Source organism: Tachypleus tridentatus, chromosome 9 (genome assembly GCF_004210375.1).
Source record: "Tachypleus tridentatus isolate NWPU-2018 chromosome 9, ASM421037v1, whole genome shotgun sequence".
NCBI classification, from domain to species: Eukaryota; Metazoa; Arthropoda; class Merostomata; order Xiphosura; family Limulidae; genus Tachypleus; species Tachypleus tridentatus.
In genome coordinates, this window is record NC_134833.1 from 31,632,287 (window position 1) to 31,650,825 (window position 18,539).

The following is an 18,539-nucleotide window of genomic DNA, read 5'->3' on the forward strand; positions in this document are numbered from 1 at the left end:
CATCAGGAGTATCTGACTATTGCATAATGTCAGCCTGGCCACTCATCAACTGTCACAAACTGGGCACAGTGAGCATTTTTTACCAGGTATGTTCCAAGTCATAAAAAAGCCTTTGGACATCTCAAGCTTCCTTGACAAGAATCAATGATAGTACAAGTGGTTTTAGATTGGCTGAGCTACGAAAGCTGGATGGATCAATGGAAACCCACAATCATCAATGAAAACACACAGAAGAGAAAGCTCATAATTACACCTCCATATGTTCACAACTGCAAGTTCTTCAGGGTTTGATCATGATTGCTTTTTCTTTACATTTGACATGCTGTTATGGATGCAAATGACCTGCTACTTGTTGACAAAAGCTACAAATTATTAGTTGGGACTATTAAAAGTTTTGTAATGTTTATAGCTTTATGTTCATACTTTTTGTTTCATAGCATTTTATTATTTGTATGACTATTTTGGTATACACTGTATATTTGATCGTTATAAATGAAGTGAGATACTTAGGTTATGTTTAAACTTGTGTGTGATTTGAAATGTAATGTACATTTAAAATATCTATCTTATAAATCTATCATGTGCAATTTAGTGGCATTAAGAATGGATTAAATTAGGTATAAGTAGTTCACATGAGTATCTACCATTAGTGACTGTTGTCAGCTGATTTCATATTATTTTCTAAATTGGTAATAATGTATCCATTATGAAAAAAATACTTCAGAATCTTTAAGTCTATAACAAGTTAATAACAAATTTTAAATATTCCAATTTATGTACAGATGCACAATACCACCAGGAGATCACAATGTCTCTATCTACTTACCTGATATTTTTTTTCAATATATTCAGTTAAACGTTGGTCTCTCCTCACAAGTTCATCACTATATTTTTGAAGTGTTTCTTCCTCTATGGATAACTGTCTTCTTAGACTGGAATAAAGTTCCTTAAGTCCTTGATGCTCTTTCTCTAAAGTAACTTGATTCTGAATCAAGTATGAATACAGTTTGCCACATTATTTATCAGTAGGTACTTAATATATGAAAATGTAAATCATCCTATACAAAACATTAAATTAGAAACTTTTATTTATGGAAAACAAAACTGTGTGTGGTTAAAGTTTAAGGTGTTAGAAATAATTTAACATGAGAATAAATTACAGTTGTTCATGAAGAATTATTAAAGAATGGTGTACTAACAACAGGAAATATAATTACTGCAATACAAAACAATTACTCTCAATAAGTTCTAATTTGAACTTTTTTATATCAGTTTTTACCAATTCTTGAATTTGACCTAGCTGGATTAGTAGTTATGACAATGCTGCCAAGATGGAAATGGTCGAATGGAGAATAATATAGTACATGACCTTAAAATATTAATTTCATCAGGCTAATTAGTTTAAGATTATTTCAGTAAGCTTCAGATGGATTAAAATAAGGTGAAAAAGCTTGAAACACAAAATGGTACTTTGACCTTTTACAAAAAACTCTATCACTTAAGTGAATAGGCTTACAGTTGAGTCAACTTCTTATTAATGTGTTTTATTGCTTTAGATACCATGAAAAACCTTTGTTTTTCAATTTAAAAAGAGATGCACATATCAGAACTGAAAGAGTTATTTATATTGTAATTTGAATCTTTTTGTTATCCTTAGAATAAGGTCTGTATGGTGAACATTACAAAAAACTTAAGTATAAAAAATATTATAGATGAGTCAAACATATAATGATAAAGGGCTGTATAATTAATAATAGTTTGATGTCTCAAATACATTATGAATTATGCACAAAAGGGACTGAAAAACAACTACTAACCTTTTCACTGTGGGTGGGACATGCATTTCCCAATGCATGAGGAAATATATGTACCAGCTGCAGTGAATGGGTTAAAAAAAGGTTTTTTTATGAAATGTACAGCATATGTAATAAACATGATCCACCTTTTTAGTTGTTTTGATGTTCTGTAACACATCTTCTAGTTTTCTTTGTATAACTATTTTTGATTCCTTCTTCCTGCCACATTTCACCTGGATGTCTATTTTAGTGGCAATAATATCCCATTTTGAAACAGACCTGTCCAAAGCAGCCAATAGCTTGTCTTGTTCTCTTTTTAACTGCTCATGATGCATCTGGTCAAAAAAGGAAGAAATATTTTATTAAATTTTGAAAAAAAATTCCATTATTTGATTGTGTAATAGGAATTTGAAAAGTAATATGTAAATCTTAAATACTACTTTGTATAATTGAATATTTATTCCCCTAGTAGTTCAGAAATGGGACAGAGATCATAGTTTGATCAAACTGACTTAAGCCTGATAAATTCTTATATTTACAATGTATGCAGTTAAAATATTACCTCATTTCATTATGATCAATGTTAAACGTTCTGAAGTCATAAGACATTTCTCATTCAACCATTATTCAACTATTTCTTTTACTTGCCACTTCAAGACATGCAAGTACATTATACAACAAAATTCTTATATAAAAATAGCAAAAAAATTTTTTGTGTCAACAATGCTATCTTCTCCAATTCTGTATTTTGATTCTCTATTCTAAAGAATAATTCTATAATATTATTATAAAATGAACACACTTTGTATTTCCATACACTATAGATCAATTCTGGTTTTAGCTGTATTTTCTACAAAATTATGAAGAAAAATATTTATTAGGTTTAGGAAGTACAGGTTAAGGATTTTTTTCCCTTGTACTTCTGTAAGTCACATTTAAATTAGCAACTTTTAATTTCATAAATTTTACTTAATAAAGTTATTTTAACACAAATTAAGATGAATCTACTAAAATATCCAAAACAAAGTAAAATTAGTAGTAGTAGTAGTTAACACTTTTATAAAGAGTCTCAAATTTAGTAATCCAATAAGTACTTTTCCGTGTGTGATGAGATCTAGTGACATAATTTAATTAAAAACATACGTTACATAAAGGCAGCTTGTAACAAAACGAACAGTCCACCAAAATGGCTCAACAGTGCATCTGATCAATTTTAAAACTAAAACTCAGAATTAGATATCCTTTGTGGGCATAGCACAGATAGCCCATTGGGTAGTTTTGTACTTTACAAGATAATGAATATTAATACTAGAATATTACTTAAATAATATCCTAGATATAAAAAAAATAAACATTAACATTAAGCTTATACTATATATTTCCTGATTCTTGTTTATAAAAATTTACCTACCCAATTTTGGGGCCTTGAAACTGCACGTGGAACTCCACATAAATACCTAGAATGTACTTGTAGGCCTATATACTTATACTGACAGCTTCAATTTCATGATCATCAATCACTAAATCTGCTAGCTAATTTAAAATTTATGCTTTTTTTCTCTGCATAGTTCTTCATATATTCTTATTTAGTATAATATAGAAAAAATTAATAGAAATTACTAACATCCATTCCTTGTGTTTTTGCTGCACTGTAACTTGGCTTTAATGAGTTTTGCCCTAATTAACTATGGCTTATGTTTGTAAGTTCCTATTCCTCTAGGTCAAGTTACAAGGTATTTGATTATAAGCAGGAACTTTTTTGCTTTGGTAGATTATTCAGAAAGTTACTCAATCCTAGCAACAAAATGATTTAGTTAATAACTTAGTGAAAATTAATACATATACCAATTTACCAATAACTATGCTCTCTTTAAATGTGCTTTTTACCCCTAAATTAATAATTCTTTGTAGGTTATTCTATGATTAAAGATGTTATCCTCTGCTCACTGCCAAAAAGGTTAATCTCTCTCTCTCGTTTAAAGTCTCTCAGTTGGACAGTGATCAGTTTTTAAACTTACAATACAAAGATATGGGGTTTGATTACCTGCAGTGGACAGTGTGCAAATAGTCCTTCATATATCTTTATGTTAAAAAACAACAACAACAATCCTCACTTGAAGTTGGCGAATTTCATTCTTCTTTTCTTGAATCTCTCTTAAGTGCACATCTGATGAAAGTGATTGCTTTGTTTCTTTAGACATTTCCAACTTCTTCTCCCACAACATGACTTCTTGTCTGAAAGGCAATGGTTGTTAAGTTCAACACTTTCTGGTGCATCACAAAACAGATAAGAGTGAAAAATACAAATATTTCAGACTCTTCTTCAAGCCACATAAATATTATCTCTACTATTAGCTATTATCAAATTATTTTAATTCTTATATCAAGCAACAATGGATACTAACAGTAGACAAAGACTTGTGTTTATGTGCAACATTTAGTACATGCAAAGATTTAAAGTTTTTTATTTATTTCAGATCATAAATATGCTAATTGTTAAACACTAAAAACAATTAATAATATCATATATCTTTAAAATGTGAATGCCAAAAATAATATAATTTAAAACAACGTATCTCAACCTATGGAATGCAATTCAAATTTGGGTCATGTGTCAAAGTGTCATGAACAGACTTTCAGTCAACAAAAGGCTGAGAACCACTGATTTAAAACATTTCACATGCATACATATATGTATGACCAACATGAAGATTCTGTTTTGATTTACAAAAAGCACCTTTAATCTGTAGAAAGATATCTGTTAATCACAATTAATCACTCTTAATTCATTTTTATCACATATTTGCAAAAATAATACACTGTATGTATTAAAATGTTTAAATAAATACCACAGTACATAAAAAGTATTACAAATTTATTAAAACAGGTTCATCATAACTTAGTTTGCCAAGTTTTAGTGGAAACATACAAAATATGATTACTGTATCTATAAAAACAATTAAATTTTACATTTTTAGAATTAAAATGAATTTCAAACAGACACATCTGAAATACTAAAAGCCTTGTATAGTTGAATAACTTTCATGCTGCCAATAGTCACATCATTTTAGATTCTGAATTCCCTTGACATGATGCAAACTTTACATCACCTTATCCCCACTCTCCCACCTTTCATGGATGGAGCATCACATTATAATGCCCCCACAGCTGAAAGGGTAAGCATGTTTGATGTAATGGGTATTTGAACCCATGACTCTTGTATTACAAATGGAGCACCTTAACCACCTGGCCATGCTGGGTCACTAGTTAGAGAGTGGTATCTTGTCCATTTACAACACATATATACATACATGACATGCACAAGTCTTGACTGTACAAATCTAAACACATAGTATCAGATTATAAGGAGATCATGATCTTATTGCAATTGTTTTATAATCAAATAATTGATCAAATTCAGACACCTTTCTAATTATGAATTTAGAAGTATCTAGGTTGCCATTAATAATATAAATGTGGGTTTAATTAGTGTTTAAGCATGTTATAGAAAAAGATTTGCTTACTAGAGATTCAATCTAGTTTCAATAATCACAACTAGAGGCAAGTAGAATCCCAAAGCTGAAAAAGACACAAATATGATGTAAATACAATTTAAGGAACATATTCAGATTCATCCATTCAAGATATCCTTTGAAGGGAACTATGATCAGAATGGCAAAGATCTCACAAAGTGGTAAATTTGGTAAAATATAATCCAAAGTTCATTTTTAATGCATTCAGGATATTGGGGTAAACAAGACAGAAAAATTGTAAAAATTGTACATAATAGCCACAATATGATATAAAGAGCATAATTCTCATACAGAATACATAACATTTTCCAAACTTTTCTGAAAGATAATATATACGATAATAATGAATACTTCTGAAAAGACAAAAATATTCTTTAGAACAAGAATCAAGACCAGATTAGATAGACAATACAACAACAGAGAAACAACAATCACCTTCTCTTACTTTGACACAAAGATGTGTATTAGGTACAAGTATAAAGGTTTTTGGAAAAACAAAGTATATGCAGCATCACTGACAAAGATATCAGAATATCTTCTATCTAATGATAGATAATAAAGTCACCAAGAGTTCAAAAGTTGAAGAATCCAAGAAATGTAAGACTACTAAACCCAAGCCCATTCAGAACAGTCTAGAAACTTGTGGTAGATTATCAAAAGGGTTAAAAATGTCTTTGAATAATAAATACAAAACAGATTGATAGATTCCATAGCATCTGAAAGTGAAATATGAGGCAACTCTTAACCAAATATGGAATAAGTTGATATTGCATGATCATGAAACAAAAACATGAAAACAGAAGCAATTTGTGGAGGAGCTGAAGATGAACAAAAACATGTACAAACATTGAAATGCAGCCCAACATTATTTATATTCCTTCAGGGAAAATATGTTGATAAACAATGACTATCAATCATGCCACTCTAGTCACGAATTTGTCTTGTGTTTTCATACAAAGGATTTAACAACTGCAAACCATGAAGTTAATGTCATACATCGGTGCAAAACATAATGTTTGAGATTCCCAAAGAAGGTGTTTCCAATGTCGTAATGGAACCAGTCCCCTTTTAAAAAGAAAGTTGAGGTAAAAGAGGAAATCAAAGCTGAGTTAGGCAAAGCAATGCAAAGAACTGATCTTGGTGAGCAACAGAGGAAGAAGGTGGAAAGGAAGGTAAACAAAAGATGGAAGATTCTCCCAAGATTGAGTTACAGTTCAGCCAAAAAATTTCGATCTGAAATAGAGTATCAGGAGAAAGGAAAAAGATGGTTGTCCAGTGTTGTAAAGACATAATTTATCAGATAACCCAGTCACTCAAAGCTACTGAAAAACCTAAGGTTAGGTAAGAAGCTGATAAACCAAAGAAAGACAGCCTATGAAAATTATTTTTATTACACCAGAAAAATGACAACTTTAAGAAGTACATATTAAGAATGAAGCCAAATAAGCAGAAAAATTGCATCAAGTATCTTGTACCACTGTACAGTAGTCTAAGTGAACAAACATACAGAGATGGCAGAGAAGGAGAAGAATTTGAAATAAGTACAACAAACAGCTCAAAGTTCTAACACTATTGTAAGCTGTTGCATCTAGAGGAGTCCAACTCAAAATGATGCTGATTATCCAATATAGTGCCTCAGCCAAGAGGGAGGCATCTGTAAAATTCATATTAAATTTAGAGAACAAAGAAGAAAAAGATATTAGACCGATGCAAGCTCTTAGTTCAATAAAAAATCGGAGAAACTCAATAATGATGGAATATATAGACATAACAACAGACCTGAATTCAGACACAAATGAAAAGTATATTCTATTGGAGTTGGCACCTGTGAGTATACCCAAAGAAAATTATAACACAAAGTGAAGCTATCATATTTAAAGCAGAAGGAATGGTCTTTGATGGTAGGTGAACAAGACTCTGATACTTGAAACATCAAAGTCTTTTTTGAACCATGGTTATCTAAAACCCAGATTTGCTAAACACTCTGTTGATGCTAAACAAGAATTAGAGTTATAGACGATTTTTTCCAAGAGATGTAGCCAGTTTAATGGTAAAATTAACATGCATAACTTACTTAATGGACAAAATAAGCCAGTTTTTCATGGAAATGTTGATGTTTAATGAATGGAGTAGACAAGTAAAACTGAATGCTCAACAGAAATTAAATTGAGCTCAATAGAATGGCAGTGAAATGATGAAATTTCACCCGGTGGCAAAATAAAAATTGAGGCATGAAAAAGTCACTCTTTATATCCACCATCATCAACCAAAGAAGACAATAACAATATATTATTTTCTGTTTGAAAGTGATTATCACAAGGAAAGGATAAATCAAGATAAATCTCAAACCTTCTGATTTTTTGCAATAATAAAAAGACAAGAGTGTATTATGTTATGTATTACAACTTATCTTGGATAAGCCTCCAATTTATTATTTTACTCATTGCAATTTAAAATAGCCTAAAACTAAGTCAAATTTTAATGTCAATTGGGAAGTTAATTAACTGTTGATGTGTATCAAATTTATGATATTTGCCAACAAGATTGATACACATAGGTTTCTTTATTAATAAAAAATATATTTTGATATGCAAATAATAATACAATTTATAATACTGGTTATTACAAATAATGATTTATATACAAAAGTTTTACAAACTTTCAAACAATATTGAGTCTTCTATCTGATCTGGAATTTCTTTGACACCTTATCAAGGGTTCATTGTAAGTGAAATAATAATTCTGAGTTGACATAGGTACAATTCACTTAATGTGGAGCTACATAGCTCTTTCTGATCACAAGTGAGTATTTCACCACTGAAATTATATAATGTCTTCATAAAAGAACTAATGTCCAATGTTAATCTGCTGTAATAATCAAAATCTATAAATGTTCCTGGTCAAATATCTGTAGTTTCCTGATTAATAAGCATTAATCACTGTTATAGCTTCCAGGGTTTACAGTACACCAAATGTAGTAAACCAAAAATATATACTATCTCATGGCATCTCAGACTGGTTACATTTTATAAGTGTTAGGCAAACTTTTAGAAATTTCAGCTGGCCCAACAATACTGGTCATACACTAGTGCTTTTCTGAGACATATTGTTGATTGTTACATTCAAGAATCTTCTACAACTTTAGTGAATATGTGGGAATTTTGCAATACACATTTAAAAGTATAAGTTACATGTATTTTTAAATATATATTCAACTGATAAAAACATCAATGTTAAAATAAATATCTAATAGTAAATATGTTACAAGTGAAACCCAGGAGATATGTGATAAACAATTTTAACTTTCCCTTCTTCAAAGATATCTGATACTTCGTGGTCCACAACGTGTAAGCAGCTTGATAAGAAGAAGAAAAATACATTAAAACCAAATTGAAGGATCTATCACCAAGTAGATCAAGAATACTTTATTTGTTTATGTCCACACTTGATCACTCAGGTAGGATAAAAAAAAAAAAACTACAAGTAGCTGACATCTACTTCTAAGTGGATGAGGGATGCAAGGCTGGAAAACAAATGTTACTTGCTAGTATTTCAATAAGAACAACTATTAGTGGCATGGTGGAATCTTCCTTTTGAACAAATGGCCTGGCATAGCCAGGTCGGTTAAGGTGTTTGACTCATCATCTGAGGGTCACAGATTCGAATCTCAGTCGCACCAAACATGCTTGCCCTTTCAGCTATGAGGGCATTATAATGTGACAATCAATCCCACTATTCGTTGGTAAAAGAGTAGCCCAAGAGTTGGCAGTGGGTGATGATGACTAACTACCTTCCATCTAGTCTTATGCTGCTAAATTAGGGGCAGCTGGTGCAGATAGCCCTTGTGTAGCTTTGCACGAAATTCAAAAACAAACAAACAATCTTTTGAACAAGAGACTAATGTGAGTGAAAATTTAGTAAGCAAATGTTGCACGGAATATCTATGAAGCTCAGTTAAAAAGTTGTAGTACAAAAGATACACACATTCCAACAAAGTATAATGGTTTAAGGTATCAAACAAACATAACAACCACATGGTAACAGAAAACACATCCATGAGAACAGCATAGGAAGACTGGATGGTAAAACTTTTATCCTGACTAAAAGAATCATTAAAAATTTATTTAGAAAGTTTCAAAGTGAGATAAATTGACAGCTTGTACAGCAGGAAATTGATAATAAATGAAAAAGGACTAATTGTTCAACTTGCATACACAAGAAAAATTAAATTAGGTCAAGATTTAAAAAAAACTATGCCCAATTAAAAATTAGACCAACAGAAGCATGTTCAGAATTAGGTTTAGATGGCAAATCCTAGTCTTCAGACAATAATGGTGAAGAGGCCTTAACAAAAATAATTATTTTTTTATAATCATAATAAAAAGGTGGATGTTTCACAATAAAGTCCCCCAAGTGAAGGAAACCCACCAGAGACACCAAATCACAAAATCAAAAGTATACATAACAGCCTAAATTTGATCGTCAAAAAAGAGCTAGTACTGAAAATATATGATACCAGAGTCAGACTATGTAAGTAAGACCTCCAAAGAAGTAGCAAACTTTCTAATACTAGTAGAAATATTAGGAGCAGTATTTGAGATTTACTCTAGAAGTCATAGTGGGCAAAGGTAACGGACTGAAGATGAACAAGAAAATCTGGCTTACCAAGGAAAGCATGGCTCATGTACATTCTCCTGATGCATGTAGAATATGTCATATGGAAGATGGCGAAGTGGAGATTTGTGGGTGTGTTCATGAATGCTTTGTATTACATCAAAAACATTAGGAATTTTAAGTAAGATGACTGTTAAAAGCAATTCAACAAAAAAATGCTTTTAATATTTCAGAGGTAAGTCTACCTGCTTTTAATTCAGTTTTCCAGTAATAATAACATGGTGAATGATTAGCAACAACAAGTACACAATCTTTTTCAAAAGCACACCCTAAACTTCTTATAAACAGAAAGTATGGATTAGATATTAAAAATTTAAAAAGTTCAAAATTAAGGATAATGCTTACTCAGTATCGTTCAACAAGATTTTTAAATTATCATGTTCTCGCTTCATTCTCTCTAGTTTTTCTTCCAGCTGTACACATTCCAGTTCTGCATCCTTTAAAACATAAAAAATGTGTAAACCTGTGTTTAATATGTTAAAGTGAATACAAAGGCTACACATATGATGTTCAAATAATCTTCATAGCATTTAAAGGTTCACTGATTTATATTATTTATAGTTCCACAACTTTAAAGAAAATTATGGACTACACATTGTGAATTTTGAATACAAATTCTGGCCATTTATATTAAATCACAACTTGCCACTGATGAATTAAACTGTCAGAGCTTTAAAGCATAATCTAAAAACGTTTACAGTTATCTGAGGTAAAATGGAATTTACAGAATTATGTACAATCTCTTCACTTCAAAAACTGAAAAGTCCTCATGTAGAGCTGAAGCCATTATGATGAACAGGGTACAATATTTTCAATGGAAGTTCCTGGGTTAGAAGTAAACCAGAGATTCATATTCCAAATAATGGCACAACTGATCTTGAGCAGAGGACACTTATTTGCTTTCAAAAAGGTGGAATAGAGGGTGTCAAATGTCCTTGTGCACTTGACTCTAAGCTGCTTTATATGTGGAATAAATTCAACTCATTGTCACAAAGAAGTCCTAAAAACTTTATTCCTCCATAGGTCATCATGCATGATAAACATATAAAAGTAAACTGTACAAGCAGCACCCTCCTTGAGAGTCACCCTCACTACATACAGGAATCCACATTGAGGGGCATGGAAAATGACTTGCCAGTTTAGTTTAAAGAATATTCGTTTGGACTATCAACCAATTCTATTTCATAAACATTACTATGGCCATTTACAATCAGGGTTTATGAACTATAATGGAAGTGTTATCTCTAGTAGATATATCTGATGCATGTTAAAACTCATGCATTTTGATACTTTGAATTATTACAATGAATGTTTATTAAGGCAAAGTCCACAGCAATGCTGTTGCTTATTCTATATAAGCTTACATAACATAATATATGCAGTCAAAATAGGTTAACTTGCATAGGCTTACAAAACAGATGAATAAAGTTATAAAAAGTTGCTGTTATACTTGCTACAAAATTTTAAAAATATAAATTTTAATTTAAATAATTTTCCTAATTAATGATAGTGAAAATAAAGCATAAAGAGCTACTGCACTAAAACAAGCTCTAAGAAACAGTTTAACTTAAATTATGCTCAAGTTTATACTCTTAATATTTTGTTTAGGATTACACTATATGGGACATTAGTATATTTTCCACTAGTCAAAAAAAAGAAAATTTAGTTATTAATTTAAAAGGAAATTGATAAAAATTTTATTCAAGTATGTACAAACATAATTATAACTTCCCTAAACAAATCTGTGCTACAGTATGTTTTTAAGTGATGTGTAAACAGTTGCAATCTATATTATTTGAAAATGTAATCAAAAGGGATTAAAAAATAAAATCTGAAAACAAAAATTAGACTCAACTAATATAAGCATTAATACAGATATTAACCAGGCAAAACAAATTATAGATGACAAAATAGTTCAATTAGTGCTATTAATTTGATAAAAAAATCTCATAATAGACTAATAAATTTAGCATTCAGGGAATAAAATAGCAAACAAAACTTTTGACTTGTTTTGAGATCCAACCAATAAGGGATGGGGTCTGCCAAGATACATCTATATCGGTCTACATGTTCTCTTGTGTATTCTAGGCTATTCTGAGCAGCAATTCAATATTCAGTATAATTATCAGTAAACACTTTTGTCACTTTAAGTTGCATTCAAACAGTGAAAACAACAGACAAGTTAACATAAACTAAACTTCGTATTTTATGAAATATTTAGACAAACACTACATATAAAGCCCTATGATTACAATGATTAGATCTTTTAAATAAATATTGGTCATTACATGAAGTACTGGGGCAATACATACACAAAATCAGTTTCCATTATAGGAAATAGTGAACAAATCATTTACAAACTAAGTATCTTAGACAGCAGACATGATGAATATTTTAGTGATTTTCATTTAAAAAAAGTCAAAATTACAGAGATGATTTCTTGTGAGCTTCAAATTATCCTGGCCCAACAATTTGTTCTCTCATGTATAACATAACTTAAAAGAATGAAAATAATTTCAGAACTTATGACATTTAATATGTTTGTAATACGTTTTCATCTGTAACAAAACAAGTACAGATATTTTTGTACACCATCTCCATCCACCCTCATTTGATAATATCTCTGACCAATTTAACTTTCAGCTGAGTGATTTTACACATAAAAATAACGTGCAATAAAAGAAAAATATGTATTTTATGTAATTCTAAACATTTTAGTAAAAACAACATGCCATTAAGACCAATGGTAAAAGAGTAAAAGCCAATTTATATCCTAATCTGTTATTGCACTTTAAGAAGCTTGTGCATTTTTGAAGTATTTGGATACCTTAGGCTTCAAAAGTAATTTTGCAGCTGGTTGGTAAATTCTCATGTCTGATCATTGAAATCAAGCAAAATTTTTAATTTGAGCTAATAATGGTTTTACAACATGTTATACCTCATAAGTACTTAATGTAAGGTTGTAGCAATCAGATTTAAATACCCATCATGGTTAGTAGCACATATAATCATTTAATACTAACTGCTAATTAGATTTTATAAGATTATTTAATGGGATACTAACCACGACAATCACTCTAAACCTTGTGTTAAAATATCACTAGTAAACGTTGCTCTATTTTATTTTATCTGTTTTCAAGAAAAGGGGAAAATATCTATTTTAAAGGCAACAGATTTATTGCTTTTAACTGACTTACTTACAGCCATATTCATGTACATAAATACAATATAAAATAGAACACTTCTCACAAGATGAACGCATTTGTTTTGATAACAGAGTACTAGTTCCCACTAAAAGCAGCAATGCTTCATCACTGGCTGTATTTTGACATAAAAAATACCAGAATAACTTTGTAAATCTGAGTCACATAGACTTAAAAACCATGCATATTTACACTTACACAAATTAAACTGTTGTTATATAACAACACCATGCATGAAACAAAACTAAACATGAATCACTGATAATGTTATTCATATAAATAGTTTGTAAAATAATCTACATTTACAAACTATTCCTTAAATTCTTTTCTTTAAGTTAAATTGTTAAAATACTCCAGTATGTTCTTTATACTATTCACAAACATAACTTCTTCTCTGACCTTTAAATAACCAGCTAGTTCATCTTCTTGAAGTAATACTTTTTGTTCCAAGCTTTCAGTCTGATCTTTTTTTTCATGTAGAATGGAATTTAGTCTGACAATATCATTCTGTAGATTGTGAAGTTTCTTCTGAGAACTCTGTAATTCATTCTGTTGTTGAACAATTTCATCTATAGCAAAGAGAGCATATGGAAGTTTACTGTGTACATATTAACCTACTTTTCTGTGACTTACACATGAGTTATCAATATTTCATTACATATGTTACAGAATAAGTCTCCTGTAACACAATAAATGTTATGTTATATTATTTTCATTGGTACCTGATACACTTTTCTGATATCCCTGTAACACAGTTTAAACATAGAAAGTATCCATATCAAAAACTGACTTTTGTCCAATTTCCTTAACATTTTTCCCTATTAAAACTGTAAAATGATTGTGGTAAGATATGTGTATTGTTTATAAAAAAAACGACTAAAACGTCTACTCTAATCTTTAAATTACATGCTAGTTATACATCAAGAACTACCTTTTCTTTAGTAACAATGCTACAAGAACTATTTTTATAATTTTAAAAACAGTTAACCAACCTACTTTCAGTATTTATTTTCCTTTGATTCAAAACGATCAACTGTTTATGATATTTGTCAATCTGTTTCATCTGATCTACAACTTCTTTTTTAATGGTTACAAGTTCTTTCTGTTGCTGTAGCCACTGTTGTTCCAGTTTATGACATTCGTGTTCTTTTGACTGAATCTCATGAAGAAGATTTTTAGCTTTTATTTCAATAGGTCCCAGTTCTTCTCCCTAATGAAATGATAAACTTAAATAATCAATGTTTAAATGTATTTAAAACAACAACCTCTTTTGACTACTCTTCAAGATATCAGTTAAAAAAAAAATTAAATAAAAAAAACAAACTTTCCCTAACAATCTAGATATAAGACTACAGAATAAACAAGTATTCAAATACTAAGGCTAGTGTTTTCTCATACAGTCCATATGATTTACTTAGGTGCCACTCTTTATCAATCATGTATTTAAATAATATCTATCAGTTTTTCTTGAGTGTAATATTTTCATTTTACTTTATAATTCTATTCATGTTACACAAACAGAGGAAGCTGAGTTAAACAATATAGCATTTGTGAAGATTATTTTATGTTTGTAAATGTTGCAAGTTGATAAAATTTTGTTTGTTTGTAAGTAAACACAAAGCTACAAAATGAGCTACCTTGTGCTTTTCTCACCAAAGATACTGAAACCTGGTTTCTAGCACTGCAATTCTGCAGATGTACTACTGTGCCACTGGGCTGCACCAGTTGATAAGAACCGAGTAGTAATCATAAAGTTGATGCTACTAGCATCACAAATAAAATGTGAAAATTATGAAAATTACTTTCCTCCAGGTTATTCACATTCTTAAATGTGAATTTCATTAATTTTATAAAATATTCTTTTACGTTACTTCTTAGAACTTTTACAAAAACATATACTAACTCAGTTTAATAATTACAATATCAACCAACAATTTCACGTTGGTCAAGAAATATTTGAGTTGCCAGTAGCATACTATATGCACAATGAAGGGATCTATTACTCATAATCTTCCATGAAAATTACCCCACAGCAGTTGAAACAAAATTGTTATGCAATAAACCTTGTGATATAGAACTTATCATACTAATATTTCTGAAACATTTAAAAAAAATATTGTTTTATTTTGTAGAATGTTTTAATATTTTAGTTAAAGCATAAAACAAGATTAAAAGAACATTTATATGGTATTAGGTTTTACCAACCTTAATGTGGCATATATACAGTAAGATTTTAAAGAAACCTGCATTTGAATTTGAAAGTCTGTGTTATATTTATTTGTAAGATTTTTCTTCATATTAAAAACATACTGTAGTCCATTTCTTTAAGCATTATTTTATACACTATTCTAAAACTCAAGGTTACTGATGACTGTATCATTACTGACGTCTTTTCAATACTAAAATTATATTTATCTTTCTGATTAAAATGGAATCAATGTGAAGAATGGAAACCTTGTAGATCCTTAATATACAAATTTTAAATGGAAATAGAAGCAATGTGGAAAGAAACAAGTGCTTGTTTGTTTATTGTTTTGGCTTCATAGTTTACAAATTATAGAAGCAACATAAATACAGGATGAACAAAAAATGAAGATTAATAGACTAGAGATATTTATTTTGTTCATTATCATTCCCAAGGAAAAATGGTACATATCCAAAAAATATTACAGGTTGCAAAAAAATACTGCTTCATATACTATGAGGTATCAAACTGTATGCCATTCAATATGTAACTGAAGATTTTCATGAATTACTTTTAATAATTTTGATTTGTGTAAAGTTTTACTGCAACTGTACCATAGATTAACTTATTGTTTCTCTGAGGTTTCTAATGAGTAAGACTATGCTTCACTGGCTCAATCTTAGTGCTTCATCAAATTTAGTGATAATAATATCAAAGTTGTGCTTCTCAGTGAACTATATTTTCACTTTCTTTCAGTAAAAACTTCTTTGATACATTTCAATAGTTTGGTAAAGGCTTGAAAAGCAAAAACTGTTAATTTTAAACGTTGAAATTTATTCACTTTTACATTTTAGAGTGAAAATTAATTTCAAATAGGTATGTACTTCTGGGAAAAGTGATAAATGTATTTTGTTGAATTGCTCCCATACTATAAACAAGCATGCAAGTTAAAACCCTAAATGCCCTTTATATGTCACACAGCATGCTTCATCTTACAAAGAATTCTTCACTCTCTCACTTTCTATGTGACACATAACTCATGCTTCTGATGAACCTACACAAGTTCTACTTTACTGTATAATTCAGACTTCCTTGTTAACAGTGTTATTGTTAATTTTGCCCACTATGAATTATAATGTCAACATTTACCAATGCTACATATGTTTCTACCAAAATCAGAAATTATACCTTTTGAGAGACCTTATTCACTTAGTTTGCCTCTAGCATGCATGGAAATCCTATAGTAACATTTGTTAACCTTTGATCAACATATATATGGTATGCAAAAAATGTTTTTGAAAAGAGGGCAACACTGAATTAGAATAGCTACATATGTGAGCAAAAGTAAAGTACCTTGTCAGAAGAGCTCATTTGGCATGCTGGCACTCATATCCATTCTAATAGTACATACACACAATAAGATGATATCCTATTCACAAACTTCCATTAAAATTATCATACAGCTGTTCAAACAAAATTTTAGATGGAATAAATTATGAGGTATATATTAGGCTTAACTTTGTATCTAAATATCCTGCTTTAACCCTGACACATGGATATGGTAAATTAAATTATCTCAATCAGAACTCTAGTTGAATCAAATATTCTATTCTTTTTAGTGGAGATTTACATGACTGCTCATACCTCTTGACGAGAAAGAAAGAATCTTTGACTTTAGGAATGTTAATGAGATCCCTCTAAACAATAGCCCCTCTAGAGTACTTCAAAGTACTATGGGATGGGAATACCACAACAGGTATGTACCCAATTTAATACATACTTGAATTGTGCCATTTTGTTGTAAAATGGCTCGAGGTTCTTCACTAGCTCTGCCAGGGCCCTTTCAGCCCTCACCAGTGTTTGAGTTGATCTTAATTTTGTTGTAAATTGGCTTGAGGTTCTTCACTAGCTCTGCCAGGGCCCCCTCAACCCTCACCACTGTTTGAGGTGATCTTAATTTTGTTGTAAAACATCTTGAGGTTCTTCACTAGCTCTGGCAGGGCCCCCTCAACCCTCACCAGTGTTTGAGTTGATCTTAATGTTGTTGTAAAATGGCTCGAGGTTCTTCACTAGCTCTGCCAGGGCCCCCTTAACCCTCATCACTGTTTGAGTTGATCTTAATGTTGTTGATCTTCCTTGTTAGTACCACTACATTCAAGTCACGTGCAACACTTTGTCATGAAATAATTTTTTTTTACCAAATTTAAAAGAGAGAAAAATGTAATATAATAAACAAACAAAAGGCAGTTGTTGAGAAGTGATAACACTTTTTATCTTCACTCTGCTGTTTTTTTAACTTTAGTATTTGTGACTTGCCTTAGGTCAAACAATAGGTATATAGATAAAACTGTTAATTTTAGGCAGTTTGAAATCTATTTAATTTGTTCCATTATGAGAAATGGTATAATGATTTTTAACAATAAATCACTATTACATTTGACACCAGAACTTCTGAAATGTCACTCACTCCTGCCAGGTTGATAAGTTCTTCAAGTTTCTTTCTTAGCTTATTAACAGTATTTTGTCTCTTCTCTATAATAATATCTCTCTTCTTAGTTTCATTTTCACTTGATGTAATGGAAGAACTTTTTTCATTGGCTTGTAGACTCAGGTTTTCTAGATGGTCTTGTAAAGACTGTATCCTGGTTTTTGCACCAGTAATTTCCAACACCATCTTTGAGATTTGGTTTTCTATCTTATTTATTGACATTTCCTGTGAATATAAGACACAAATGTTTAGACATGTACTTAAGTAGAGTTAAAAGGTAAAATTTACATAAAGATTTAAAAAATCAAGAACTTTCAAACATACACATATTATAGTTATCATCTTAATATGTAGATGTATATATGTTTTCTTATAGCAAAGCCACATTGGGTTATCTTCTGAGTCTGCCAAGGGGAACTGAACCTCTGATTTTAGCATTGCAAATCTCTATACTTACCGCTGTACCAGCAGGGGATGTCTTAATATGTGATCAATTATAAACATAAAACTGATATCATATTCTATATACTTTAAGCCTTACATAAGATGGAATTACTTCAGGTACAAATTAGTATAATAGAAAGAATATAAATATATATGAATTAATAGTGCATGTGATTAAAAAAAACAATAAAAGTGATTTGATGTACACTACAGTTG

At 30.3% G+C, this 18,539-nt stretch overlaps 1 protein-coding gene across 4 annotated transcripts in view; it reads right to left on the reverse strand.

The window, feature by feature from the left end:
* The window catches only part of l(2)41Ab (lethal (2) 41Ab), a 47,316-nt gene that overhangs the window by 2,804 nt on the left and 25,973 nt on the right, over positions 1-18,539 (reverse strand). For all 4 annotated transcript variants that reach the window (XM_076453571.1, XM_076453570.1, XM_076453572.1 and 1 more), the window contains 7 exons: positions 17,859-18,104; positions 14,203-14,416; positions 13,606-13,775; positions 10,349-10,440; positions 3,911-4,031; positions 1,943-2,131; positions 827-985 (listed from right to left, as the gene is read on the reverse strand). In XM_076453571.1, the coding sequence (XP_076309686.1) occupies positions 827-985; positions 1,943-2,131; positions 3,911-4,031; positions 10,349-10,440; positions 13,606-13,775; positions 14,203-14,416; positions 17,859-18,104 (1,191 nt within the window). The remainder of the gene's footprint in view (positions 1-826; positions 986-1,942; positions 2,132-3,910; positions 4,032-10,348; positions 10,441-13,605; positions 13,776-14,202; positions 14,417-17,858; positions 18,105-18,539) is intronic.